Source organism: Pseudovirgaria hyperparasitica (assembly GCF_010093815.1).
Source record: "Pseudovirgaria hyperparasitica strain CBS 121739 unplaced genomic scaffold EJ05scaffold_11, whole genome shotgun sequence".
NCBI lineage: Eukaryota > Fungi > Ascomycota > Dothideomycetes > Acrospermales > Acrospermaceae > Pseudovirgaria > Pseudovirgaria hyperparasitica.
The window spans coordinates 1,206,350-1,232,618 of NW_022985559.1; the positions used below are offsets into that span (position 1 = coordinate 1,206,350).

Sequence of the window (26,269 nt, forward strand, 5' to 3'; positions counted from 1 at the left end):
TACCTGGCTTTGCTCCCAAACACATATGAACAGACAACATACAATTGTTTTGCATCCATCCCTCTCCTCTCTGCGCGCCCTCTTGGGCTTCTACCAATTCCTCTCCCTCCACGACTTCCTTTGCAAAAGCCCGGGCCGACTGTCGAGTCTATTTTTCAAGCCTGACTGCTAACCCCTGCGGCAAGCATAAGTCGCCGTGCGACGTGCTCAGGTGAATGCCTTCACCTACTCCTGGGACCTGATCTCGCGTCCTCGAGCTTGAGACTTACACCATGACACGCTTGTTTCCTCCGACCTGGAAAGGACTCCATCCAATCGCTCCTGACCTTCCCGAGCCCTACTCACCGCGAGAGTTGGATGTGATTCTGCAATGCGGTCTATTGTGGGCAACAGTTTCGATGCCATTTAGGTATGGCATCCGTCGTTTTATCCGGAAGCAGAGAATGCCTCTACCCGGTTCGTTTCTCGCCCACCTCGTATATGGATCTGCCGCCTCCTGGGCTCTGAACGCTTTGTGCGACCAGAGAGAAAAGTCATGCGTCATTCCGTTCTTTGAGAAACATGGGATTGAACAAAAACCTTTTCGCATTATCGAAAGAACGGGAAAGATTGGGATGGACGATATTGTTGTCTTAGGAGCATCGGCTGGACTTCTTGTTGCTCGCACCAGGTTGAAGCCTACGATCACTGGATGGAGACGGCATATAGGCCTTGCTTTCGCCGGTGCCACTACGATGAGTATACTGGCGGACTATCCGCACCATATGTGGACAGAGTCCGCATGGGTGTCGGGGCAGGACCCGTATACGCCATCTGCTGCCTTTTATCGACGCTTCAAGCAGGAGCGTCAGCAAGCCATTGTATACACCCAACATAGGGGTGAGATCGCCCAATGCGTCCCGGAATCGACGATTTCCATGTCGCAGATGTTAAGAATGCATCGCATTTTTGAGGAACATGCATCGATTCCGTCGGGGACCGGACTAATTGAAATATTTTTTGCATATTACTTCCTTCCCATGAAATTGCTGCACTTCTTCCTTCAGCCCTTCGATCCCCCTGGTCCCGATGATCTTCTCGAAATTGATGAAGAGACACAACTCGGCACGGCGGCAGAGCTCCCTAGGTATATACCAGGTGCCGTACCCTGGGCGACTGCGCACGTACCGGCTGTGAACTTGGAAGTAAAGAGAGATTATTTGTGGAGCATGCGTCTGCCGGAAGACATCGAATATATGAAACATGAGCTCGACCAGATGGAGGTGGTACGCCATGGCCTTTTCCGCGATAATGCATACATTATGTCCAAGATTGCTCAGAAAGAATATGAGCTGTATACAACTAAAGATCAAGGTACTGCGGAACATACGATCTTGATTTTTCAATTAGACGTTCTGGCAGGTTTTCACAGAAAAATTGAATCGGAAATTCTGCGATTGGGCTGGAGGATGAGGGAAGCACAAAGGCTCCTTGCTTTATCAAGAGGAGAGAACATAACACCAAAAGAGCGACTGTACTACACGGAGAATTCTATGATCCTTGTGCTAAATAGACATAAAGGTCCTGAATTTCCGTGGCCAACTGCAAGCGATGAAGTGGCTAAGACGGCATTCGCGGCGTTGAGGCAAGAATTGGAGGCTGATTTTAAGAGTTCTGACTGATTGCAAGCACACTTTTAACAGATAAATTCCAAGTCTGTCTATTACGAGCGCCTAATACGCTTGTGTTAATGATTGCCGCGACTGAATTGGCAAATGTCATGCGTGTGATAATTACTTGAAGCCCTTAGTTATGGTGTCGAGGGGCCCGTAAGATATCGTGCGCACCTTGTATGTATTCCTGCCCGGACATCAAGTCAAGCCTTCTTCTCCTTGTTCAACTCCTCCATCTTGTCCCTGGACGGTAAGGAATCAGGACCAAATGCATTCGGAAGTAGCTTTACAATCTCAGCACATCGCCTCATCAAAGGGTGGTCCAACTCACCTCTCCCATCGTCATGACCTCATATTTACCGTCACGATCAAACATCAGTATTGGCGTGGGAGGCTACGTCCAAGTCGTCAGCAAGTCCTCTACACGCTGTCACAACTACCACACCTCTACACCCCTCTCTCCACATAGCAGTCGTTCCAAAGCCTCACCCACAGTCTGCATCGGCCGAAGCGGCTTCCCCTCCTCATCCTTCACTCACCTCGCAAAACTCCCTCAGGAACTGTCTACACATGCCGCATGGGCTGCTAGCAGGCGTCACATCTGTAGCCACAGCCACAGCCTTGAAGCTCCCCAGCTTATAACCTTGTATCACCGCCGTGCTCATCGCCGTCCGCTCGGCGCAGATGCCTACCGGGTACGAGCCGTTCTCGACGTTTGCGCCCATGATGATTGTGCCATCGGTCGCGAGGAGGGATGCGCCGACGCGGAACAGAGAGTATGGGCCTGGTGCAGGGAATCAGTAATCTGAGCGAGAATCAGGAGTATGCTTGGGTTCTTCCGGGAAGGACGGTGGATTTGAGGGGCAGTATACGTACAGTATGCGAGAGCTTTGGCCGCGATGGCCTTCTCTCCTAGGATGTGCACTTCGGTGCTGGTGAGGCCATGAACACTCTCTTCATCAGGGGTCATGAGCTCTTTCGATGGTGCCCAAGCCATGTGGACAGTTTCTGGTGGACTGGGGAGGGGAATACATGGTTACTCTAGAGGGGCGGTAGTGAAAGCTCTAGCTCTCGGCTGTCTCCGAAACGCTGTTATCCATTATTTTGGTGCGGATGATGATAAGGGTATCGTTTAGCGCTCAATTAGAAAAGAATACGTATCGTTGAGGCTGGATTGCGTACATTGCAGTCTGGAGCCACTTACTATCAAGGTTGCGGAGCACTCCAATCGAACAAACGTCATGACAATAAGCATAAGCAAGGAATTGTAGATTGTTGATGGATGAGCATTTGATGTCTTGCTACTGGATGGCTCGGATGGCGTCTGCAAGTAGAAGATTATATACGAAGAACCCAGAGCGTGGAGGTCAGTCATAGATGCTCGGTATGCCATCCAATCCGCTTGATACTCAAATGAGAAACGAAAGGTTCGCTTCATGATAGCAATGGCAAGACTAACAACAATCATTCATACAGACCTAAACTGCGAATCTGCTAAATAACCCCCTATGCAACCTCTACAAACGCCCTCTTCCTGACATTCTTGTCGCTATTATCCTCAAGTACATCTTCTAGTCGAACATTTTCATTATCCTTGACCTTGCCTCCCACGAATCTAAGCGCAGCAAGATTGAACCCGAGCACATCTTTTAAGCTCTCTAAGCTCGCCCTCAAGTCGTCCCTCATACCTTCTAATATCAGCCTCAATTCACCTGAACTGACAATCTGCCGCTGATGCGTCTTCAGCATAAAAAACAGAACCCTACACGTCAACGGCATATTCCATTTCCTTCGCACAAAGATCGCCAGGAACGTGAAAAGCGACGGCAACATCGAGAATGGCAGCACGAGCAGCGCATCCTGCAAGCTAGGCGCCGGGATTCGCGCCATGGTATTGAGAACATGTCGCTCTGCAGAGATGCCGCCAAGAGCCATGAACAGCGGATCCCGTTGCGGTGGCGCAACGTTGACGTTTGGATTATCTTTCTTTTGCGCTTCGTAGCGTTCGACGATGGCTAGGTCGGCAACACCTAGCTCAAGAGCCTCGGCGATCTTTTCTCCGGCCGTGAGCGTTTGGATGGTCTGCTTCGATGCAAGGGTCAGCTGGTCGCGAGCTTCAGTACCATCGTCTTCGTCATTCAGGGTAGCTTGAAGCGCAGCTTCGTGTAGCTCCTCCAAGTCCTTCTCGCGCTCTTCTTCGAGGAAGAGAGGCTCGTCTGTTTGTGCCCAAATGCGAATGCTTTTGTCGTGGGATGCGGTGACGACGAAGTCGCCAGTACGGGAAACGGCAAGGGACCAGATTTCACCATGATGCGCATCGAGCTTCTGAATCTGCTCAAACTTGTCGCCATCCCAGGATTTGAGGGTACGGTCTTTGCTGGCGCTGAAAAAGATATGGGCGTCGTCTCTGTTCACAGGATGCGGGATGAACTGTACGGCCATGATGCTGTCTTGGTGGGCGAATATCGCTTTATGGCAGTCGCCAAAGTCGAGTCCCCAGATGCGGATGTTTTTATCGGCGGAGCAGGTGGTTATTAGCTTGTTGTCGGAGGATATGGTAATATCAAGTACGGGGAGCTTGTGGCCATAGAGATTGAGGAAGACTTTGAGGGAGTCGGTAAAGAAGACTTTGACGGTGTTGTCGAGTGTGGAGAGGGCGAGAAGGCGGGCGTCAGGGGAAAAGCAGAGCTTGAGGACATCGTCATTGAGTTTAAGAATGCGAGTATGCTTAAGACGGAGCTTTTTCGTTGTCCGCTTTGTGCCAGGTATTTCTTCTTGAAAGACTTCGAAGGCCCAGAATTTAGCACATTTGTCGGCGCTGCCTGTTACGAGCGATTGACCGCCGGGATGTACTGCAAGTGTCCAGACAGACCCGTCATGGGCCTGAATTTTCTCAAGCAGAGTTGAAGACGCAATGTCGAAAAGCTCAAGCTCACCAGATTTGGTTCCTACGACGACGATCTTGTCACCAGGAACAAATGATACACATAATGCATAGCCACATTCCAGTGTACGGATACATGTCCGTGTTTGCACATTCCAGATTTTGAGGCTACCATTGGAAGCAGTGGCAAGCATTTTGTCGTCGGAGCTGAGTGCCACAGCGCGAACATCGGCGCGATGCCCCGGAAGTTCGACGGAAGAGATACGATCATACTCTACTTCTGTATCATCTTTTGACTTCTTGATACGTTCTTTGGTGGTGACGGTATATGCTTCGATTAGGTTGTTTGTTGCTGTTGCGATGAGTTGTAGAGATCTGGAGGACTTCGTCCTCGCCCAAGCTACTGAACGGATCTTTCCCCCCGTTCTGACGATCGTATATGGGACAAAGACCTCTTTAATGTCAGTCTGACCGTTGTCCTCGAGCATGTCTTCATCAATTTCTTCGCCTTTTTGAGTTGCTTTCTCACGTCTTCGCTTACGCTTGCGTGCGAGTGACTTCTTGATCTCCTCTTCGCCTCGAATGCGCCATATCTCGACAGCTTTTTCTGTACCATGGATCGCAATGTAGTCAGCTTTGTGGTGGAATTGAATACCTGTGGTTCGGTCTTTTCCCTGTCGATACAAGAGGCCCATCTCATGTAGTACTCGATCACTCTCCCCCAGTCCTCTATCGCTCAGACTTGTCGCAAGTACGTTTGAATTTATCGACCAGACCTTGAGTTCACCATCGTTACCAGCTGTAATGCAACCTGTACCATCTGGAGAGACGGACATTGCCCAGCATTCTCCGTTCGTTTGAGCCACATGGGTTTCAATGCAGTGCTGCGATGAAAGTTCCCAGACCTTGATGAGTGCATCTTTGCTGGTTGACAGTAAAACATTGCCCTCTGATGGTGGTGGTAAGCGTTCCTCGTCCTGCAAGGCTTGAGGGTACAGGAAACAGAGAGCCGTGACCTGATCTTTGTGGCCGCGAAGTTTGAATAGACCGACTTCGCTCAGGAGATCCCATAGAATGATATCCGTATCCTTAGACCCACTCGCAAGACGGGCTCCGGTACGGTCAAATTGGAGAGTTGTCACGGCTGATTTGTGGCCGTTGAAAGTAATGAGGCAAGTATCCGTTCTTGCATCCCATATTCTGATACTGCCATCTGCGTGCCTATCTTCCCATCAGATTGGCCCTTTCTGAATAATAGTGCCAACTCACCCAACCGCGAATATAGATTCATCCGCTGTTGATTTAGATACCGCCGTGACTTCAGCGTTGCACTGAACATCTTTCCACCGACTCAAGAGTTGGCCCTTCCGGACATCCCAACTCAACACTTCCTCATTCGCGCTGACATACGCGACACCAGCTCCAGTTTTGGATGTTGATGCGTCTTCTTGTGGCGCCCAAACAAGATTCGAAGATCCAGTGCACACTACACCAAAAGAATGCGACTGTTCATATTTGCTGTATCGCATCAGCATTAGATCAATGAGGCTCACTACAATTGATACATACACATATGACTTGACCATGCTCGCTGTCGAACAGTTGCTCTGTTTAAGCTTGTCCTAGAATTTATCATCCCAGGCTTTTTTTCGATGCCGCGACCGAGTGCAGATCTCGACATTTTAGTGGAGCCTCGGGCTGTGGCGTGCGTGGCTGAAGCGTGCAATGAGGCATTCTTTCAGGCATCAATTCGTGATACACAACCCCACATCATTCGTAGGCCGTATTGGAAGCTACACTACACACCACATCTCTTCGCATTTTCAAGTCAGCGGCGCACGGGGCTCGAACATATCAAAGCTATATAGACCTCAGAGAACGGCAGCATGCTTCTCCTCGACTACCAGAATGTGCTCATTGAATCGCTGCTGAAAGACCGCTTTGCTGGGTAAGATCCTTACGTCTTTGCTCTCCTGCGGACACATTCAAGTTGCTAACAACTCTACAGAGCTGCTCCTATTAACATTGATCAGATAGTCTCAGACTTTGACAATGTCACGTTCCATATATCTACCCCTGAAACCAAGACCAAAATTCTCATCTCGATACGTGTGAAGTGCTTCCCAGAGCTAGTGCAATATGGCGCTCAGGCCGTCTTAGAAAGAGAATATGGGCCATACATAGTGTCGCCGGAGTCAGGGTATGACTTCTCGGTCCAGGTGGATTTAGAGGCATTACCAGAGAGTCAAGAGGAGAAAGATGACCTGATTCGCCGTATATCACTATTGAAGCGCAATGCGATGGCTGCTCCATTCGAGCAGGCTTTTGACGAGTTCAAGGCATTACAAGAGGAGGCATCGAAGTACACATCTGAACAAGCACCACAGGGTGTGCAAGAGGGAGGAGAGGTTCGGGCAATTCACTACCGTGAAGCGGAGGCCATCTTCGTAAAGGCCAGTCATGATAGAGTAACTGTGATATTCAGCACCATCTTCTCCGACGAGACGGATCGCATCTTCGGAAAGGTGTTTCTCCAGGAATTCGTGGATGCGAGGAGAAGGGCCATTCAAAACGCACCACAGGTACTCTTCCGGAATGACCCTCCGCTCGAGCTACAAGGTGTTCCCGGTATTGATGCAAGTGGCTCGGCCAAGATTGGCTACATTACGTTTGGTGAGTTTGTCGAAGTGCTTGTTGGTGGATGCTGATCAAGTAGTTCTCTTCCCACGCCATCTAGCGGATCAGCGTCGCGAAGATGTTATATCACACATACAAACGTTCAGAGATTACTTCCACTATCACATCAAAGCATCAAAGGTAAGTGCTACCGACCTTCCATTGACTTGCACTATTGACCGTTGGAGGCATATATTCATTCGAGGATGCGCCGGCGCACGGCCGACTTCCTCCAAGTACTGCGCAGAGCCAGGCCCGAGGCCGAAGAGAAGGAGCGCAAGACAGCAAGTGGACGGACGTTCAAGGTGCAGGCTTAAAGTGTTCATAGGATATGTTCCTGTGCAATAGACGAGCTTTGCTTAGCCATTCTGGGTGAAGATGGCTCACGTATCGCAGATTCAGGGGGCCGTTATTACAATACATAGGTGCAGGCGACGTCGTATAGACAGTCGAAATGTAGGTGTAGCGATACAAACAAAAGACATTAAAAATGCTCAAATCAAATACACACGGAGTACACGTTACTGTGATATTTGCATGTCAGGTTTGGTGTTGATTGCTTTTGTGATAATATTCCACTACAGTGGATGCCGGGTCCCTCAACCGCTTTTTACCGAGCGAAGCCCGCATCTCGACGTGCATCCTGGATTACCACGATTTAAGCACTGATTCCACTCAACGCGTTGAACTACAGCCACCGCATCGCGCACGATGCGATGGCCCTGGACTTCCGAAACAGACATTCACAAGCGCTCGGATAGTTCCTGGAGCTGGAAACGCTTTACAGAACCGCAAACCATCCTCGCATCGCTCGTTCTAGCTGGCGGTCTCCTCACATCTGTGCGTGTCTACAAAGAGTATCTTAGGCGCATACCCAATTCGAAATATATTAAGCCAGGATGGCTAAGGCAGAAAAGTCTGTTTGGAACTGTCACAAGAGTTGGTGATGCAGATGGCTTCCATCTCTACCACACACCAGGCGGAAGACTGGCAGGATGGGGTTGGTTTCCAGGAAGATCAATACCAGTCAATAGAAAGGAGCTAGTTGGCCAGACGGTGAGATAGGAACGCGGATGTCTCTCACAAGCACGTATAATCTGACATATTTTACGCTCAGATATCAGTCCGTATTGCCGGCGTAGATGCACCTGAGTTGGCACATTTCGGACAGGAGGGGCAGCCGTACGCCAAAGAGGCGCACCAGTTCCTGATCGGTCTCATAGACGGCCGAAGAGTACGAGTATATCTCCACAGTCGTGATCAGTACGACCGGGTCGTCGCTACTACCTACGTTCGACCGTGGGTTTTGAAGAAAGACGTGGGACTGGAGATGCTAAAACGCGGCTTGGCTACTGTATATGAGGCCAAGACCGGGGCTGAATATGGAGGCAAGAAAGAGCTGTACGAGACTACGGAGCAAAAGGCAAAAGACAGCAAAGTAGGCATGTGGGAAAAACCAAATCTTCTGTCTCGCTTGGTTGGTACGAAAGAGTTTCGGACAGAGTCGCCTAGAGAATATAAAAACAGACACAAGGAGGAAGCCGTCAAGAAGTAAAAGGGAGAATCTATGCTGCATAGCGAGGCGTTTGACAGAATAAATCCCTATGATATCTGCTTGATTATACCAAACAATATCGAATTTATCATGCCTCAGGCTGCAACTGCTCCACGGCTAATGAAATGGGCGGGCTCTCCACCGTCTTAATTAGGTACTTCGGTACCGTCCCCGAGTTCGGACGGAACCTCCACGAATGTGGAGAAGTCAGATAACTAAAATAGAAATAGATGAGGTGATTGGCCTGTCAGTTTGAAAGAAAAAAAAATGCACCGAACATGCGCAATGCAGGCATGGTCCTCGACGCCTCAGGTTCTAGAGCGCGTCACGGGTCAACAGCCAGTGATAGCAACCTCTTACCGCCTGGCCATGGCATGGATGTATCCGATCAAGGCTTGCAAGCAAACTTTTTTTTTGCCTGGCACAATTTGCAAGGCTTGTGCATGACAAGGAACACGGGAGAATGGAGAGGCATTGCAAGGAACATTTGCCGTCACCGCACCTCGATCGATGCAGGTGTGGTGGTGTACAGGTTCAGTCCCACGCAGAAAAGTTCTGCTTGCGATTCCTGAACATCTGCCAGGCTCTCTCACGCACTTACTATACGTATGGCATGCTAGACATACACCTAATATTCTTTGATTGACAATTCGTCTACCTTGTGAGGTAATTCCTAGCATTGCTAGCCTTGCCGGTGCCCTATCTTATCGGGGAGCTCTTAGCTAGCGCGCAGCAATAGAGTCATTCGAGGTTGTCCCCAGCTTTTTTTTAAATTCACACGAGCATCTTGACCTCACTTTTCACGCACACCGCACATTTCCTTCGTTGTAAACGCCTCTATATCTCTGATCCTGCACCTTGGTATGCAATACACTGAGTAGAGAAGAATATCACCTAACTTGTCAAGGCATTTGAGGCACAATTGGCCGTCGATCGCCCAAGCCAGAGCTGCCATGTCTCTCTGCGCCCGCGCAGGTCGCGCAACTTCAAAGCTTCTGCAGCAACCCACCACATATCGACTTTCCCGGCGATGCCTTAATACATCCGCTGCTCATCCTCGGCCAGTTTTCGTCTGCAGGTCGCAGCTGAATTCGCCCAAAAGTCAATTGCGATCTTTCACAAGATCTGCAGTCGCTAGGAATGCCTCTCAAGAGGCCCCGAACTCTCAAGCATACTTGAACAGTGGTGCAATCTCAGGGGCTAGGAATCTTGTCAACGTAAAGAAGGTACTCGTCATTGGCAGCGGTGGCCTCAGTATTGGGCAAGCTGGTGAATTTGACTACTCTGGTGAGTCACGAGTGGGCGATCAGGCCTGGTCACAATATTAGCACCGATATAACTTACCTCACTTTGGCATATAACTACAACAGTATACGAGACCAATAGCTAACGAGTGCAACGCATAGGGTCCCAAGCTCTCAAAGCCCTCAAGGAAGCGGGCGTTCAGTCGGTTCTCATTAACCCTAACATCGCTACCATCCAGACCTCCCACGTCCTAGCAGATCAAATCTATTATCTACCAGTCACCCCTGAATACGTCACATATGTCATTGAAAAAGAAAGACCAGATGGCATCTTCCTCAGCTTTGGTGGCCAGACCGCCCTTAATTTGGGTGTGCGCATGAACAAGATGGGTATCTTCGAGCGATACGGAGTGCAAGTTCTTGGTACGAGCATCAAGACTTTGGAGACCAGCGAGGACCGAGACCTCTTCGCCCAAGCACTCAACGAGATCAATATTCCTATTGCAGAGTCCATTGCCGTTTCGACCATCGATGAGGCCCTCAAAGCTGCAAGCAAGATCGGGTACCCCATTATTGTGCGTGCTGCTTATGCCCTTGGTGGTCTAGGATCTGGCTTCGCAAACAATGAAGAAGAACTTCGAGATCTGTCTGCTCGCTCACTTACCCTCTCTCCTCAAATTCTGGTCGAGAAATCCCTGCGAGGCTGGAAGGAGGCTGAATATGAAGTGGTACGCGATGCCAGTGACAACTGTATCACTGTGTGTAATATGGAAAACTTTGACCCCCTTGGCGTTCACACTGGTGACAGCATCGTCGTGTCTCCCAGTCAGACTTTCAGTGACGAGGAATACCACATGCTCAGGTCTGCGGCCATCAAGATTGTCCGCCACCTAGGCGTTGTAGGCGAATGTAATGTGCAATATGCTCTGCAACCCGATGGTCTCGACTACAGGGTCATCGAAGTCAATGCCCGTCTCTCCAGGTCTTCGGCTCTTGCATCCAAGGCTACTGGCTACCCCCTGGCCTACACCGCAGCCAAAATCGGTCTTGGTCACACTCTTCCTGAACTACCAAACGCCGTGACAAAAACAACAACTGCAAACTTCGAGCCTAGTTTGGATTACATCGTGACCAAGATGCCTCGATGGGATCTCAGCAAATTCCAGAACGTCAAGCGCGATATCGGAAGTTCGATGAAGTCTGTCGGCGAGGTAATGGCCATTGGAAGGACGTTTGAAGAATCGTTCCAGAAGGCTTGTCGACAGGTTGACCCTAGGTTCCTCGGCTTCCAAGGCGACAAATTCGACGATCTTGATGAAACCCTCAGGAACCCGACGGATCGCAGATGGCTCGCCGTTGGTCAAGCTATGTTCCACGAGGGCTATTCTGTGGACAAGGTCCATGACTTGACCAAGATTGACAAGTGGTTCCTGTACAAGCTGCAGAATATTGTTGATTGCACCAACGAGCTGCAGGAAATTGGCAGCCTCTTCGGCCTCCGACAAGAGATCATTCTCAAGGCCAAGAAGCTGGGTTTCTCTGATAAGCAAATCGCCAAGGCTGTCAACAGCACCGAGGACGAGGTCCGCGCTCGCAGGAAGAGCTTTGGTATCAAGCCTTGGGTCAAGAAGATTGACACTCTTGCTGCTGAATTTCCAGCGGATACTAACTATCTCTATACTACTTATAATGCCAGTTCTCACGATGTCACTTTCGACGATCATGGAGTTATTGTACTTGGGAGCGGTGTCTACCGTATTGGCAGCTCCGTCGAATTCGACTGGTGTGCTGTCAATGCGACCCTGTCGCTGAACAAACTCGGCAAGAGGACCGTTATGATCAATGTGAGTCGAAATGCATATATTGTATTTCTCAAGTCTCGCCATCCCCGGACCCCTTTTGCTTCTCTACGACATTGCTCGCTCTTTTCTTCGATGGATATCTTCTTTCCTTCCTCACTTCATTTCATTACGTTTGTGCACAACATCGTCGCACAGTAGATGTTTTCTCAATTTTGTCCATTCGCTAACTTGAATCATAGTGTAAGCCTTCTCCCCATCACATCATTGACCCCATAATCCCCTCACCCGGGGCACGATTCTGGAATGCCTGGTCACCGTATTGCGTTCCTGCCGGATACCGGATATCCGAAGCAACATCCCCATCTGTATCGATTACATCAATTGCCCGTTCCCAGTCCAATGCCTCTAACCAAATCCCTGCCACTGAGTATCGCACATCAATTCCCGTCCCTGGAAATTGTCAAAGCATCTGGCTATCGTCAACAATCACTTCAATCATCATCATGGCTACCGTTGCCCTGAATTTGTCCCCATCTCGCCGCGATATTGTTATCTACCGGGCTCCCTACTCACTTCCAAGCCATTTGTTCATTTGTTTCCTCTTGCAACGTATAGCTAACTTTGCGCAGACAATCCAGAAACCTATAGTACTGACTTCGACGTCGCCGACAGACTGTACTTTGAGGAGCTGAGCTATGAGCGGGTGATGGATATCTATGAGATGGAATCTGCCACCGGTGTAGTAGTATCTGTCGGAGGCCAGCTCCCCCAGAACATCGCTCTCAAGCTTCAGGAGGATGGCAAAGCGAAGGTTCTGGGCACAAACCCCAACGACATTGACAAGGCCGAGGACCGACACAAGTTCTCGCAGATTCTCGACTCGATCGGTGTTGATCAGCCTGCGTGGAAGGAGCTTACTTCGTTCCAAGAGGCTAAAGAATTTGCCAATTCTGTCAGCTATCCGGTCCTGGTACGCCCTAGCTACGTGCTCTCTGGTGCTGCCATGACCGTCATTCACTCAGAAAGTGAGCTGGAAGAGAAGTTGACAGCTGCGAGCAACGTCTCTCCTGACCACCCTGTCGTCATCACCAAGTTTATCGAGGGTGCCCAGGAGATTGATGTTGATGGTGTTGCGTCAAATGGCGAGCTACTTATCCACGCCGTCAGCGAACACATTGAAAATGCGGGCGTTCACTCTGGAGATGCCACATTGGTGCTACCACCGGCCTCTCTTTCCGAGGATATCATCAAGCGCGTCAAGGAAATTGCTCAGAAGGTCGCCAAGGCTTGGAGTATCACTGGACCTTTTAACATGCAGATCATCAAGGCTGAGGACCCAGAAGGTGGCGAGCCGGCGCTCAAGGTCATCGAATGCAATCTTCGTGCCTCTCGATCGTTCCCCTTTGTCAGCAAGGTCTTGGGTACCAACTTCATTGATGTTGCTACCAAGGCTCTTGTTGGTAAGGATGTTCCTGGACCTGTCGACCCGATGGCGGAGAAGAGAGATTATCTTGCGACCAAGGTGCCTCAATTTTCGTGGACCCGTCTCGCTGGTGCGGACCCATACCTGGGCGTTGAGATGGCTAGCACGGGTGAGATGGCTTGCTTCGGGACGAACCTTGTCGAAGCCTACTGGGCCTCTATTCAGTCCACGATGAACTTCCGCATGCCTGAGCCCGGGGAGGGTCTCCTGTTTGGAGGCGATATCAGTGCGCCCCACCTGGCCAAGATTGTAGACTACATCAACCCGTTGGGCTACAAGCTGTATGCCGCAAACGAGGAGGTGAAGCAACATCTCGAGCAGGGATCCAAGGACAACAGCGTGAGCGTCGAAGTGATTGAATTCCCCAAGCAGGACAAGCGTGCGCTGCGCGAAGTCTTTGAGAAGTACGACATCCGCGGAGTCTTTAACTTGGCCAAGGTCCGCGCGAGCAGCTTGGTGGATGAGGACTACGTTATGAGGAGGAACGCGGTCGACTTTGGCGTTCCATTATTCATGGAGCCACAAGTAAGTTTTGGACTCTGACATGTTTGCACGCGCGTATTAACGACCCAACCAGACCGCTGTGCTTTTCGCGCGATGCATGAGCGAGAAGCTCCCCAGGAAGGAAGGTATACCCCCAGAAGTGCGCCCGTGGACCGACTTTGTCGGCGGCAAAGTGATCTGAGCCGGCGATCCAAGAGACATGCATGCTGTCATTGGGAGAAGACAAGAGAAATACGTAAAGCAATATTTAGGACAACAGGAAATGGTCGAATGCTCTAAAGTGTGCGCAAAGTTGGGTTATTAATTGTAGATATTACGATCGGGCGGTCGGCGCACGCAGCTATGTTGTTCGAGCGAGAGAAAAAAAATATGCCCTATCAACGAGTGATTCAATGCCCTATCAACGAGTGATTCAATGCCCTATCAACGAGTGATTCAATGCCCTATTAACGAGTGATTCAACAGTACGGTTCTTGCTGTTCCACTTATCTTCGTGCAAATGCCCTTTGTCTGTGACCGATTGAAGGAGCAGAGAGAGATTCAAAGCACTCGGACTCATACACACATATTTACAACATCAACAGCAAGAAGTCGTCAATACCTCCAGCCCTCCCCCCAACAAAAAGAGATGCTAATAATAATAGACACTCACCTCAATTCCGTCCCATCGCCTAGAATTTCCGCCCGGCAGGAAACGACAAGACGCTCTGACGACAAGAGGGAAATGTGATTACTTACCCCATTTCGATTTTGCTTATATAGGCCCGTGAGGCGGTTGATTCACGTCGCTAGCAAGAGTCTAGCGCCTGAGAATTCCCCCCCTGCTGGTACTGGTAGTAAACGACAAGACGCTCAAGTATGGAGAAAGGGGGGGTTGGGGGAAGAATAGGGTTACCCTTCCTTTTTGAATCAACGGGTTGGGATGTCATAGGGCAGTCAATTTCACTTTACGACTGAATAGAGTCTAGCGCCATAAATCCCCCCGCGGAAAACGACTAGACGTTCGACGACGGAGGGGGGGATAGATATTACCCTTTAAGTTTAGGACTAAGGGTTCTAATAGGTCTGTTCTATAATATAATGGGGATTTATATTATTTCGGTGGTGCGGTTCACTCTATTTTTATAATTCACTACCCTATCCGTGCTAGCGCATGAAATCCCCCCGCGAAAAATAACTAGACGTTCAACGATGAACACGCTATTAGATTACCCTTTCTATACTTAAGGGAGGTGCGCTATAGGGTAGGTAGGGTAGGTAGGTAGATAGTCTATTCACTCTATTTTTATAATTCACTACCTTATCCGGCTTAGCGCTATAAATCCCACCGCGGAAAACGAGTAGACGTTCGATGATAAACATGCTATGAGATTACCCTTTTTAAACTTAAGGGAGATACCCTATAGGGTGGATAGATAGGTAGGTAGGTAGGTAGATAGGTAGATAGGTAGATAAGTATTCTATTCACTCTATTCTTATACTCCCCCACCCAATCCGTGTACTTTCCCATAGAAAAAACAACACGACGTTCAACGATAGAGTTAGTATTAGATTACCCTTTTTAAACTTAGGGGAGGTACCCTATAGGGTAGGTAGGTAGGTAGATAGGTAGATAATTCACTCTATTTTTATAATTCACTACCCTATCCGTCCTAGCGCTATAAATTCCCCTATAAAAAAGGACTAGACGTTCGACGGTATACATGCTATTAGATTACCCTTTCTAAACTTAAGGGAGGTGCGCTATAGGGTAGGTGGGTAGGTAGGTAGGTAGTCTATTCACTCTATTCTTATACTCCCTAACCCAAATCCATCCTAGCTCCCGCCGTTCCCCGTGAAAAACGACACGACGTTCAACGATAGAGGGGGTCCTAGGAATTCCCTATTTCGAAGTAATCGCTATAATTTCACTCTATTCTTATACTCCCCCACCTAATCCATCCTAGCTCCCGTAGTCCCCCGCGAGAAACGACTAGACGTTCGATGATAAAGGGTGTCCTAGGAATTCCCTTTTTCAAAGTGATTACTATAATTTCACTCTATTCTTACACTCCCCCACCCAAATCCGTCCTAGCTCCCGCAGTCCCCCGTGAAAAAAACGACACGACATTCAACGATGGAGGGGAAATTAGAAGTTGCCTGTTTTGGAGTGAACTGTTGGTTGGTTGGTTGGTGGGTTGATTGGCGGGTTGATCAGGGGGTTAGAGTCATGGGATTAGTTAGTTAGATGGGATGTATATACAAGTGAAGAAAGAGGAAAAAGGGAAAAGATGAATTTGAAAAAAAAGAATGAAAAACAAAAATTCTATTTTCGACGTGTCTATTCGGCATCTACTACTACCTACTACCCTCATCACTCTCAGCCCTGTCTGTCCAGAACAGCACTACCCTCCCCTCCACCCACATCCTCATCATCCACCCTCCGACTGCTCTTCCTCCTCCCCAACAACAGCCGTATTCCTACCAACCCTCAACGGCAGCGGCACAGCCGCAACCTGGCTATACACCCTCTCCTGCCTCACCCTCTCCTGCCCCACCTCCCCCAGCCTCACCCTCTCCTGCATCACCCTCTCCCGCCTCACCTCCCCCAGCCTCACCCTCTCCCGCCTCGTCTTCCCAACCGGCAATCGCAATTTCAGTTGTAATGCAGCTGGTGCAGCTGGAGGAGGTGGTAAAGGCGGTACCACCCTCTGCCTCTGCCCCTGCCTCTGCCCCTGCCTCTGCCCCTGCCTCTGCCCCTGCCCCCGCTGATCAGGCACCTGCTTGCCCGGCTTCGCCGTCGAACGGTGGGAGAGCGATGAGGCGAGGGACTCGTGCGAGGTGCGGGGTGTTGTGTGGGGAGAGGAAGAAGAGGAAGAGGTGGTGGTGGAGGCGGTGGTGGAGGCGGTGCGTGGGGAGGATGGGTGTGAGGATGTGTGCAGAGAGCGGTGGGAGGGAGAGGGGGAGGGAGAGGGGGGTTGAGACGGGGATTGGGATTGGGATTGAGATTGTGATGGTGATTGGGATTGGGATGGTAGTTGTGATGGGGAGTGAGAAAGAGAATGAGAAAGAGCCGGCGAAGACGAAGACGAAGACGAAGCACAACCCTGCGTCCGGCGCGAGAAATTCGTTGCATCGGCAGATGCCTTCCCAGCAGTCAGCGGTCGAACAGCATGCTGCGAGTCCGTAGCCGTCTTGGGTATCACTGCTGCTGGAAGCATCGTCACCGTCAGCGGCGCACCCACACGCTCCCCAGCCATCACAACAGGCACAACCTGCACCCCCCCATCCACCACAGCCTCATCCCCAAGCCCACCCAGCCCACGCACCTCAGCACCGCGCCCAACACCACGCGCATCATCCGTCTTCTTACGCGGCGGGACAGCCGGCACAACAGCAGGAACAGGCGGCTCAGGCAGAGGCAGTCTCAGCGGCGGCGGCGAAGTGAGCGCGGCTGGCAGGGCCTTTTCAGGGGGGTGGGAATCGTGAGGCTTGGGGACCGGGGGTGTTGCGATTCTCAGGGATGGCGGGGGAGAGGGGTCTAGGGAAGGTGGTGGTGGGGATTTGAAGGTGCGGGTGTCGAGGATGTCGTTGTTGGAGCGGGAGGCTTTGTTGGTGGTGGTGGTGGTGGTGGTGGTTGAAGGGGGTGGGTTGGCATCTCGGCTGGTGTCTGGTCGGTCGATTTGACGATACGAGGGGTGTAGTGGGATGGGGTTGGAGATCTTTCGGTAGACGACGCGTTCTGAGCTTGGTTGTGTATGGACACGACGATGATGATGATGATCGCGCCCTCTGCCTGCGTGAGCCACAACCTTACCGCCGCTCTTCACCGACCCAGGTTTCTTCAATCCAATCCTGGGCTCCTCTTTCCGTCTCGACCGCAGCATATCCACCCTCTGCTTCACCAGCAAAGCTTTCCTCTTGTACCCCAGCCTGAAACCAACCGGCACCTCATTCCCATCCTGACCATGCCGTCCACGAGCGAGACCCGTACCGCCATGCGACGACGCCGACAACACCTCACCAGCCTTCCGCAGACCAGCACCATCGTCCACCACCGCCACCAGCGTCGATGAAGCAGAAGCAGAAGCAGAAGCAGAAGCAGAAGCAGAAGCAGAACCAGAACCAGAACCAGAAATCAACCCCTCGACCACACCCCCCAACTCCCTAAGCCCACGCCTCAGCACAAGAAACGCCTCCTCCTCCTCCTTCTCACGCCTCGCCCCAACACCACCACCAGCACCACAACCAGCACAACCAGCACCACCCCTCAACCCCTCAACCACGCCCCTCAACTCCGCCCTCTCCCCCCTCAACCGTGCCGAAACCCGCCTTTCATCCTCGAGCTGCCGGGCCAAAGCCTGCTTGTCGCCCTTTAGCCTCTGCACCTCGCGCTCGAGGCTGTCGTTGTGCGCGCGGGCTTCGTCTATGTGGTGTTGGAGGTTGGCGGTGAGGGACTTGAGGATGTCTTGTGGGTTTATGGTTGTGGTTTTGTTGCTGGCGGTGGATAGGGGGTTGGATAGGGGGTTGGATAGGGGGTTGGATAGGTGGTGTTTCGTGGTGGTGGAGGGTCTTGATGTGGATGTGGATGTGTTTGTGTGTGAGGCGTCTGTTCGGGGGGGTTTGATGGTGGAAGAAGAAGAGGAAGAGGAAGATGTAGCAGTAGTAGATATGCTGGATAGGAGGCCTTTGAGGCCAAAGTGTGGGGGTGACATGCTGGGTATACAACTCTATAAAGGTTAGGGGCTGGGCAGGGGATCGAAGGCTCGTGTAAGTTTGTGAGAGGAGGGTGAGAGAAGGAACGACCTGCGGGCTTTCACAGCCCTAAATACCTCCTTCATCCTCGTCCTCCTCGTCCTCGTCCTCCTCCAAGCCATCAACAACGTCGTCCTGTCTCACGCCAACAAAGCACCTTCAGACAAAGAAATTACATTGTGAAGAGATACCTACCATCAATCAAGCTGAACAGCGCAAGGATGAGACCGACGACACATTCTGAACAACATAATAAAACGGTGGCGTCCCCCAAGGACAAGCCAAAAAAATATGGTTGGTGGTGTATGTACAGTCTGTCGTCTATAATAATGGCATATGCGAGGAATCGAGTATAGAGTTCCACCAAAGCCAGTTGTATGTATATATGTATGCCATCCGACGTCTGAAGACGTCCCTAACCACTGCGATAGATTAAACAAAAGGGATTCAAAGCCGTGGGCTGAATGCTTATAATGCATGGAATGTTTTCTTGATCTCAATGCCTCTCGCTCGCTATGCAAAACCTGATAAAAATGTGCTCCCTGATTCGATATTACAGTCATGTCATGTTATTAAGTATCATCGTCTTCCTTGATTATTGTATCGATTTTGTTGTTGCGCCTGTTGAGCATCCCAACTAGCACCGTAGGCTTGTGGTAGTATTTGCTGAGAAGCATAAGTGGCAGGACCTCCACCTTGAAACTGCTGTGGCGTTCCGGGACTGCGACCTGGCGTAGATGGACCGTAGCCATACTGATGATTCTGTTGCGCGTTCGTGAAGTACCCTTGAGACTGATTCTGGTTTGGAAAGCCGTACAATGAGGGAGAGCCGGATTTCTGTTGGATTCCTTGACCGTAAGGAGGTATAAACGGCTGTGGAGAGAACGGTTGCTGCTGGACTGGGACACCCATGTTCATCATAGCCGGATTTTGCTGCATCAGCATGCTCATGTTCCCAAGACTGTTTGCGCGCATATGCTGCTGCATGGCGTGTTGCTGTTGTTGGAGCATCTGTTGTTGCCGTTGCTGTAGAGCATTCTGAACCAATGTGCCACTGGAGCTCCGACTCTGGAGAATATCGCGTTTTTCCCTTTCGCGAGCCTCAATAGCACCAACCAGTCCAGATGACTTGGGTCGTTGTAGCTGCTTTGTTTGATCAAGCTCGATCAAAGGTGTGCCAGTGGCGCGAGCTACGTACTCTTGCTCTCGAGCAGATAGCTTAGCCGACTCGGTGTTGACCAAGCCTTGAGGGTTCAGCATGACAGATGCACCCCGAGAGTGAGGTCGTAATGGCACGCGGTCTGTCGGGTTTCTTTGGTAGCCGGCCGTCAACTGAGACCAGTCTCCAGAAACTGCCCGGCCTGTTGGATGGAAACCACCACCATTAAGATTGTTGACTTGACCAGACGCCGGGGAGACCCGAGGCGGAAGATGAGGTTGGGAAGCAGCAATCGCTCGTTGTTGAACCCACTCTTCAGCACTGAGACTAGGTTTACTCTGGTGCCCTGCCGGCGAGCCTGCAGGTGACGTGCCCATCCCTGGCTGCCATATCACGCTGCGCCGCTTGTCCAGTGCAGGGTCGCTGTCATTAGGAGATGGCTGTCCTGGACTACCACCACCAAAATACGACAGACGGTTGGCGCTGTCAGGTGTCACAGCACCACCCATAGCACTCAATCGTTCCCTCGATCGTGAGCGTGATCGATCGTGAGCCGACTGCATCATAGTACCGCTGGTGCCCGGTCGCGACTTGGGTTCAGGTTTCAGGGCGTAGGTTGGCCCGAAATCGATTGTTGGCATGCCCAATTCTGCTTCAGTCTTTGGCTTCGTACCATATTCCATGTCTCCCACGATGACAGGCTTTGCTTCTACTTGACCGACAGTTCTCAACACGCCCGTTCTAGGTCTATCGTAGTCCCTGGCTGGAACCGCAGGTACAGGTTTTCTGATGGTAGACTTCATGCTCGCGTGGTCTGTGCTGGCGTAATCTGTAGATGCTAATGACTGGTTATCGTAATTACTGCTCGAATAGCTAGGTGCTCTAGCAAGTACCCTTTCGCGCTCTCCGAGGCGATCTAGAGCTTCCGGCTCGATTACATTGCTTCGTAAACTGTTTAGACTTGAGCTTGTTGGCGCCGAAGGCGCGAGTGCTTCAGCGTTTAGTGGTGACCGACCTGGAACTGGTTTGCGTTGAACGCCCGGATTGTTCAGAGGGCGACTTGGCGCATCCTCGTAAACCTCCTCCCCGTGCGACACACCAAGAGGATTGGTATTCGCAATATCTTGATACTCCTGTGGAACGCCATGTTCGGGTACTGAAGGCGCAGTAGGCTCATAGTTGGCCATCGCGGTCGCAGTAGGATCGCTCTGCTCGATGAATGGGGAAGCAGGGATGGTGGGCAGTCTGTTATTTCGCGGCCCTAATTGATCTTGATGGAAGGCTCGCTGATCTGGGCGAAGGCGACCGCTCCGATCCGAGTCGCCACTGCGACGACCTTCCCTAGCTTCGAGGCTTGACTTCCATGCTGCTGCCGCTCCAGCCGTCGAGTAGTTTGACGAAGGAGCATTGCTAGCATCTGCCATTTGCTGCAGTGTTGCAGAATCGACATTCGATGTTGCACGGCGCAATTCCGGGGAGGTATGCGGCATTGGCGTTGGTTTCTCAGTGGGCTTGTGCGTCATTGCGGGCGGAATGGCCACATGGGTCGGAGGAGGGGTACCCATGGCGACAGCCTCCAGCTCTGGTGGAACGACAGGCCTTGCGACGCCTTCATCGCCTGTTTCATAACCGTCGGGCAGTGACGCTTGGCTACCGCCTTGACCAAGATATCTAGGCGGGGACGGATTCTCGTATGAGGTGCGACCATTCATGTCATACCTCTTTGCTTGGTACTGACTTTCCGAAATCGAACGCTGATGTTTAGGTCCGGCGAAGCTGATGGGCGGAGCAGAATCGGTTCTCCTAGGAGGTGCGGCAATATATTCTTCACGGGAAGGCGAACTTCGGCGAGTGCTTGGCTGAGACAACGCGGTACCGTTCTCGTTGAAACGCACTCCGGCGCCTCTGCCAGACAGAGTGTTTCGCCGGTTCGTCGTTGAGCTCTGCTCACGCGACGGTCCCGAAGTCATCCGGGTAGAAGTCAATTCCTTCATTTGCTTCCTCCACTGGCGTTCATTCCACGTCTTCGAGCCGTCTTTGAGAATCAAGCTTGCGACATCCCATAGTTCTAGGTAGCCATATCTGCGATCTTTTGGCATGCCAAACATCAATCCTCGAGTATCGAGAGGCTCGGCCACCAAACGATTAGGACGGCCATACAGGGCAAACGTGTCGAAGACCGGGAAGAGGAAGCGCATCATGATCTCGAAACCGGATACAGCAGGATGAGATTCGGGCATGACAAAGACGAAGCCTTCGGTTGTAGACTCTGGCTTGGAGTGAATCGTGATCTGACCTTCAATCTTGACCAAGGTAGATTGGTCGATGAGAGGCTTAGACTGCGGATATATGGCGTATGCTGAATATGCTTCGGTGATGGTGGCGATCGGCCGAGTCCTTTTTGTAACCTTCTTGGTTTCGTAAAACCTGATGTCGCCCTTTAACACAGGCTGTGACTTATCATATGCGCCGCGCTTCTTCATGGTCTTTTGCAACTTTGCGTACTCTTTCTCGTCTGGAGGATTGACAACACACCAGCAACGGCGCCATGGAGTACCAGCTCCAAACCGCACCCTTGCCCAATCTTCGTGTTTCATTCTTGTGCGCTCCATGATGTCGCGAATGTTGTTCAACGTCTTGCCCTTGCCAGCAATCAAAGAACCGGTATAGGCCTCTTGGAGGGCTGTGTGTTCGTACATGGCCAGGCGAATGCCAGAAGTCCATTGAGTCAAGGAGTTGAGAGAGTTGAAGTGTAGGAGATATCTGTTGTTCGCAGCTGTGGAAACACTCAGGACGTTCTGCAGAGTCTGGCCTGTCGTACTAGACCCAGTCATGGGTAACGAAGGAATCTGTATATATTAGCACGAGCCCTGTGTAGATGAAGCAGTTGCCAAACCATCTTGATTGAAGCATCAGCCAAATTGATAAAGGTCGGAATGACTTCGCCATCTGCACCGGCAACATCGAGCTGAGCAGCATCCCAAAGAGACACCACAGTGCCAGAAAGCTGGGCAAACACTTCAGACCATTCTCTGTTTGGGCTCGGGCGTCCTCCTAGCAGCTTGTCAGCTTCGGGTGTCTTCGATTTGTAGAAGCTGTGAGTGAACTCTTACTTGTGTCCAGATCGTGCAGCATCAGAAAGTAGCCCTCTTGATATAGTTTGTTCGAATGGCTGTTCAAGTATGTAAAGATGGGCATCAGCTCGGGTAGAGTATCTTTTTCGAGCGCCATGACTGGAGGATGATAGGTCTGGATCATGGACAGCGGACGCGAAGACCGCCTCTGCGAGATATCGTCTGTATAAGACTCGGAGCGAGAAGGACGGTGACGAGGAGAGGAGCGAGGGCTGAGCGGAGGAGAGGTAGAAGCAGCTTCGGGGAAGAGAGCGTCAACATCAGCATTAGTTGTGGAAGGCGCGACCTTCTGGGGCGAGGAGGAGGAAGATGGGGAAGGAGCGTCGTCAGCAGGTGAAGTAGCAACGTTGGTGGAGGGAGGTAAACGCGGTCCACCCCATTGGGAGATGAAGGAGAGCACTGCAGTGTCCGCCCAGTTAGCTTATATGGCCCAAAGTTGCACGAGCTGCTGCTGTTGTCCACCCAGGTGAGCATAGTCCGGGGACACTGACACCCACCCGTCACAACGCGGAGCAGTGTAGAGTAGAGTAGAGCAGCAGAGACGCGAGGATCGACGGGGTTGCACGTTACCTCTGGCACGCCCGGGAGCCATGTTTGGGCGAGTTGGAAGCCTGGAAACCGGGGGAGAGGGAGTAGGTAATGCACAAGGCTACACGAGATTGGGAGTGACGGAGTTTCAGCGATAGGCGAATGAGAAGAAGAAAAAGGGGACAACGTGATCACGTATCACGTAGGGCTCGGTAGCTATGTATAGTATAGGTGGATGCAGCTGGAATCAGGGCTCCAGGCTTGCTGCTTCTATACCGACACCGACACCGACCAAAGACCAGATGGATTATGTATGACGGAGGAGCTGCAACCAGGATCAGCCAGGCCGGACAGGCGGATGGCGCGGAACGAGCAGTAGTCGGACGGGGCTCACAAAAGACCAAAAGACCAAAAGACTGCTGGAGAGGAGGGAGGATGTGTGGGTAGTGTTCGATTGGCAAGCAAAGAAAGAAGAAAAGGATTGGTTGCTTGATTGATTGGGAGGGAGGATGAGTTTGCCAGCCAGCGTGCGTCGTGACGGACAATTGACACGAGACGCGAGAAGACAAAAGGCGTGTGTGTGTGGGTGGGTGCGACAGAAGCAAAAAGGGAAAAAAAGGATATAGAGGTCTTATTGTATTTATTGGTCCAGTAAGTAGCAGTAGCAAGTAGCATCATTACATATTGAACGAGCGAGAGAGAGACTTTGCCCAGTTGGGCGGTGGTTCGGTCTTTTTAACGCGCGGCGAGAATGAGAATGGGTTAACAATTCACAGGTCAACAGTATCAGGGCGGGTCTCTTTTAACGGTTCCCTACCGGCTTCAGTGCTTTCGACTACAATTATACTAACTACACTAGGCATGTCCGGCCTAGCTGCAAGTCGACGCCAATACATGGTGGTGATCATGACGACGCGCATACACACACGGACGTGACTCGAGGACATGATTACATACAGTCCATGCTTCGCTTCTTTGACTGAGCCGCCGCTGGACAATGGACAGACAAGTGAAAGTGAAACAGATCTCGTGCTGCCATGACGCCTCTCAAACAAAAAGTATCAACTGCGCCCTCCTCTCTCCTTTGTCAGTCTGTACATATATCCATGGACAGACAAACCTAAGTGGTCACCGTCCAGCCAAGCAGACAAAAGCCTCGGCGGCTGGCGGTGCTCACTTGCTGACGACTAATATCGAATGGATGGAGAGAAAGGGACCAACAACAAAAGATCTAGGTGGGACTGGCAACAATTAATTACTGGGTCGCTGGAACTGCTGGGAGAGGAACTGGCTGGAGATGCGAGGGCATGGATGGCATTGACGCCGCTCCATCGCATCCGGCACACACGCACACACACACACACAGCTGATGCTGCCACCCAATAATCAAAAAGTATGAATACGTCGTATCCGCTCGCTGCTTTGCGTATATTCTCACATAATCGCCATCCTCTCTTGACAACCAACTCGCGACTCATTCATCGTCTTACGCGCCAGGATGGATGCTTGCCAGTCGCCACGCGCTCTCTCTCTCTCTCAATGGAAGAAGACACAGACATTCATTACTCAAGCAGCGCCTCTTCATCATCATCATCATTCATCATCATCACAAACCTACCACTACTACTACTCCGCCTCCTCCAGGACTCCCAGTCCATTTCTGCCCAGACTCTCGAATGTATGTATGTACGTACACAGTACAGCAGCTCTCAGGCGCAGGTTCTAGTTAGCAGACATGTCCCACGTGTTGCACCACCACCTCTCTCCCATCATCCCAGCCAAGCCCAGCATGCGTGAGACCCTTTTCCCCGGGTGTTACCTTGTACCCTCGTACCCTACCTACCTATCTACCCCAGCACAAGCAAGTAGGGCCGGTCCCCTCACCTAAGAATGCCTTTCAGACTATCAGGCTTTCAGCAGGTAATCAAGTGATTATTAGGTCCAGCGTCAGTCTCGCCAGAAAGAAATGATTGCATCGCACCGGGGCGGGCAACTAAACGATCGCAATCGTCATCGTCATCGTGACAGCCACGCAAATCTTACTCGTACTCAAAAAGCCACAGCCAGCGCCATTCGTTTACCGCCAGCCACTATCTCGTCTTTTCTTCCACGCGCTACCGCAGCACGGCCTGAGCCGCTTCCGTCCACTACTGTCCCGATGTGGAATGGGCGGTGCACGTGATGAGGCTCGGTTGAAGAATGGATCGTAGCTGGGCCGTCTGGGCAATAAATAATTAATGTATAGGTTAGCCGTTCTTGTTCCATCGTCATCGTCATCATCACCATCATCAAATCTTCCATGCGACGATCTGGAGACTTGATATTGCAATTTCGATTCTTGTCCACCATCGTCACGGCACTGGAGGTATCACATACCCGGCGTGTGGAATGCTGAACAGGCATACCCGTCACTGGCTGCTGCCACCGTGGACGAGTATGACAATGATCCAGTCCGTCACCTTGCCAAGAAGCCGTCAAGTAGAGGCATAATCCACGTAGAGCACGACGAGATGGGTCAGAGTAGATAACATCGTCCTCCACAACATCAAAAACACACAAATCCCATCTAAGTACACAAGATAACATTCTAAAAGTCCATGCGCCCAACACCGTCTTCTTGTAACACACTCGTCACAACCATCACCATCACACCTCAGGCATACATCACACTTACCACCACCACCACCACCACCACCACCACCACAACCCACTACTACACATCACCATCATCACCATCATCACCATCATCACCATCATCACCATCATCACCATCATCACCACCAGCACACCCACCACCCCATCATTTGTCCCGCTTATACTCGTCCACAAACGTCCAGCCCTACAGCGGAACACCCCGGCAAACACACACAACATACACACGCCAGACACGCGTCATGACATAAGCATGGCTACA

At 51.2% G+C, this 26,269-nt stretch overlaps 9 protein-coding genes across 9 annotated transcripts; 4 read left to right on the top strand and 5 right to left on the bottom strand.

Annotated features, from left to right (window-relative positions):
* Positions 1-272: 272 nt before the first annotated feature.
* EJ05DRAFT_502163 (uncharacterized protein) lies at positions 273-1,661 on the top strand (the record flags this gene model as incomplete). Its single annotated transcript, XM_033747214.1, has 1 exon — positions 273-1,661. One exon carries the CDS (start codon positions 273-275, stop codon positions 1,659-1,661), a length of 1,389 nt encoding a protein of 462 aa, XP_033599119.1.
* A 194-nt stretch (positions 1,662-1,855) lies between these two features.
* Positions 1,856-2,649, bottom strand: EJ05DRAFT_487535 (cytidine deaminase; the record flags this gene model as incomplete). Its single annotated transcript, XM_033745622.1, has 4 exons — positions 1,856-1,936; positions 1,984-2,046; positions 2,192-2,436; positions 2,529-2,649. The coding sequence occupies 4 exons, from the start codon at positions 2,647-2,649 to the stop codon at positions 1,856-1,858; spliced, it is 510 nt and encodes a 169-aa protein (XP_033599120.1).
* Positions 2,650-3,099: 450 nt separating this feature from the next.
* On the bottom strand, positions 3,100-6,189 carry EJ05DRAFT_467063 (F-box/WD repeat-containing protein pof1). Its single transcript, XM_033742830.1, has 3 exons — positions 6,106-6,189; positions 5,806-6,054; positions 3,100-5,757 (listed from the first exon to the last, which is right to left on the bottom strand). The coding sequence occupies exons 1-3, from the start codon at positions 6,120-6,122 to the stop codon at positions 3,159-3,161; spliced, it is 2,865 nt and encodes a 954-aa protein (XP_033599121.1). The 5' UTR covers positions 6,123-6,189; the 3' UTR covers positions 3,100-3,158.
* Positions 6,190-6,307: 118 nt separating this feature from the next.
* Positions 6,308-7,736, top strand: EJ05DRAFT_477772 (actin-related protein-like protein 2/3 complex subunit 2). Its single transcript, XM_033744311.1, has 4 exons — positions 6,308-6,484; positions 6,545-7,209; positions 7,253-7,353; positions 7,401-7,736. The coding sequence occupies exons 1-4, from the start codon at positions 6,423-6,425 to the stop codon at positions 7,527-7,529; spliced, it is 957 nt and encodes a 318-aa protein (XP_033599122.1). The 5' UTR covers positions 6,308-6,422; the 3' UTR covers positions 7,530-7,736.
* A 96-nt stretch (positions 7,737-7,832) lies between these two features.
* EJ05DRAFT_477773 (SNase-domain-containing protein) lies at positions 7,833-8,950 on the top strand. The gene is made up of 2 exons (XM_033744312.1): positions 7,833-8,268; positions 8,330-8,950. Exons 1-2 carry the CDS (start codon positions 7,924-7,926, stop codon positions 8,765-8,767), a joined length of 783 nt encoding a protein of 260 aa, XP_033599123.1. The 5' UTR covers positions 7,833-7,923; the 3' UTR covers positions 8,768-8,950.
* A 518-nt stretch (positions 8,951-9,468) lies between these two features.
* On the top strand, positions 9,469-14,188 carry EJ05DRAFT_477775 (carbamoyl-phosphate synthase). The gene is made up of 5 exons (XM_033744313.1): positions 9,469-9,628; positions 9,675-10,054; positions 10,174-11,855; positions 12,442-13,821; positions 13,874-14,188. Exons 2-5 carry the CDS (start codon positions 9,721-9,723, stop codon positions 13,979-13,981), a joined length of 3,504 nt encoding a protein of 1,167 aa, XP_033599124.1. The 5' UTR covers positions 9,469-9,628; positions 9,675-9,720; the 3' UTR covers positions 13,982-14,188.
* A 2,023-nt stretch (positions 14,189-16,211) lies between these two features.
* EJ05DRAFT_539578 (uncharacterized protein) lies at positions 16,212-18,494 on the bottom strand (the record flags this gene model as incomplete). Its single annotated transcript, XM_033749528.1, has 1 exon — positions 16,212-18,494. The coding sequence occupies one exon, from the start codon at positions 18,492-18,494 to the stop codon at positions 16,212-16,214; it is 2,283 nt and encodes a 760-aa protein (XP_033599125.1).
* A 306-nt stretch (positions 18,495-18,800) lies between these two features.
* EJ05DRAFT_72291 (uncharacterized protein) lies at positions 18,801-23,582 on the bottom strand. Its single transcript, XM_033749927.1, has 5 exons — positions 23,398-23,582; positions 22,807-23,226; positions 22,590-22,747; positions 19,352-22,542; positions 18,801-19,296 (listed from the first exon to the last, which is right to left on the bottom strand). Exons 1-5 carry the CDS (start codon positions 23,417-23,419, stop codon positions 19,107-19,109), a joined length of 3,981 nt encoding a protein of 1,326 aa, XP_033599126.1. The 5' UTR covers positions 23,420-23,582; the 3' UTR covers positions 18,801-19,106.
* A 1,696-nt stretch (positions 23,583-25,278) lies between these two features.
* Positions 25,279-26,188, bottom strand: EJ05DRAFT_72254 (uncharacterized protein). Its single transcript, XM_033749926.1, has one exon. It carries the CDS (start codon positions 25,939-25,941, stop codon positions 25,405-25,407), a length of 537 nt encoding a protein of 178 aa, XP_033599127.1. The 5' UTR covers positions 25,942-26,188; the 3' UTR covers positions 25,279-25,404.
* Between the last annotated feature and the right edge of the window lie 81 nt (positions 26,189-26,269).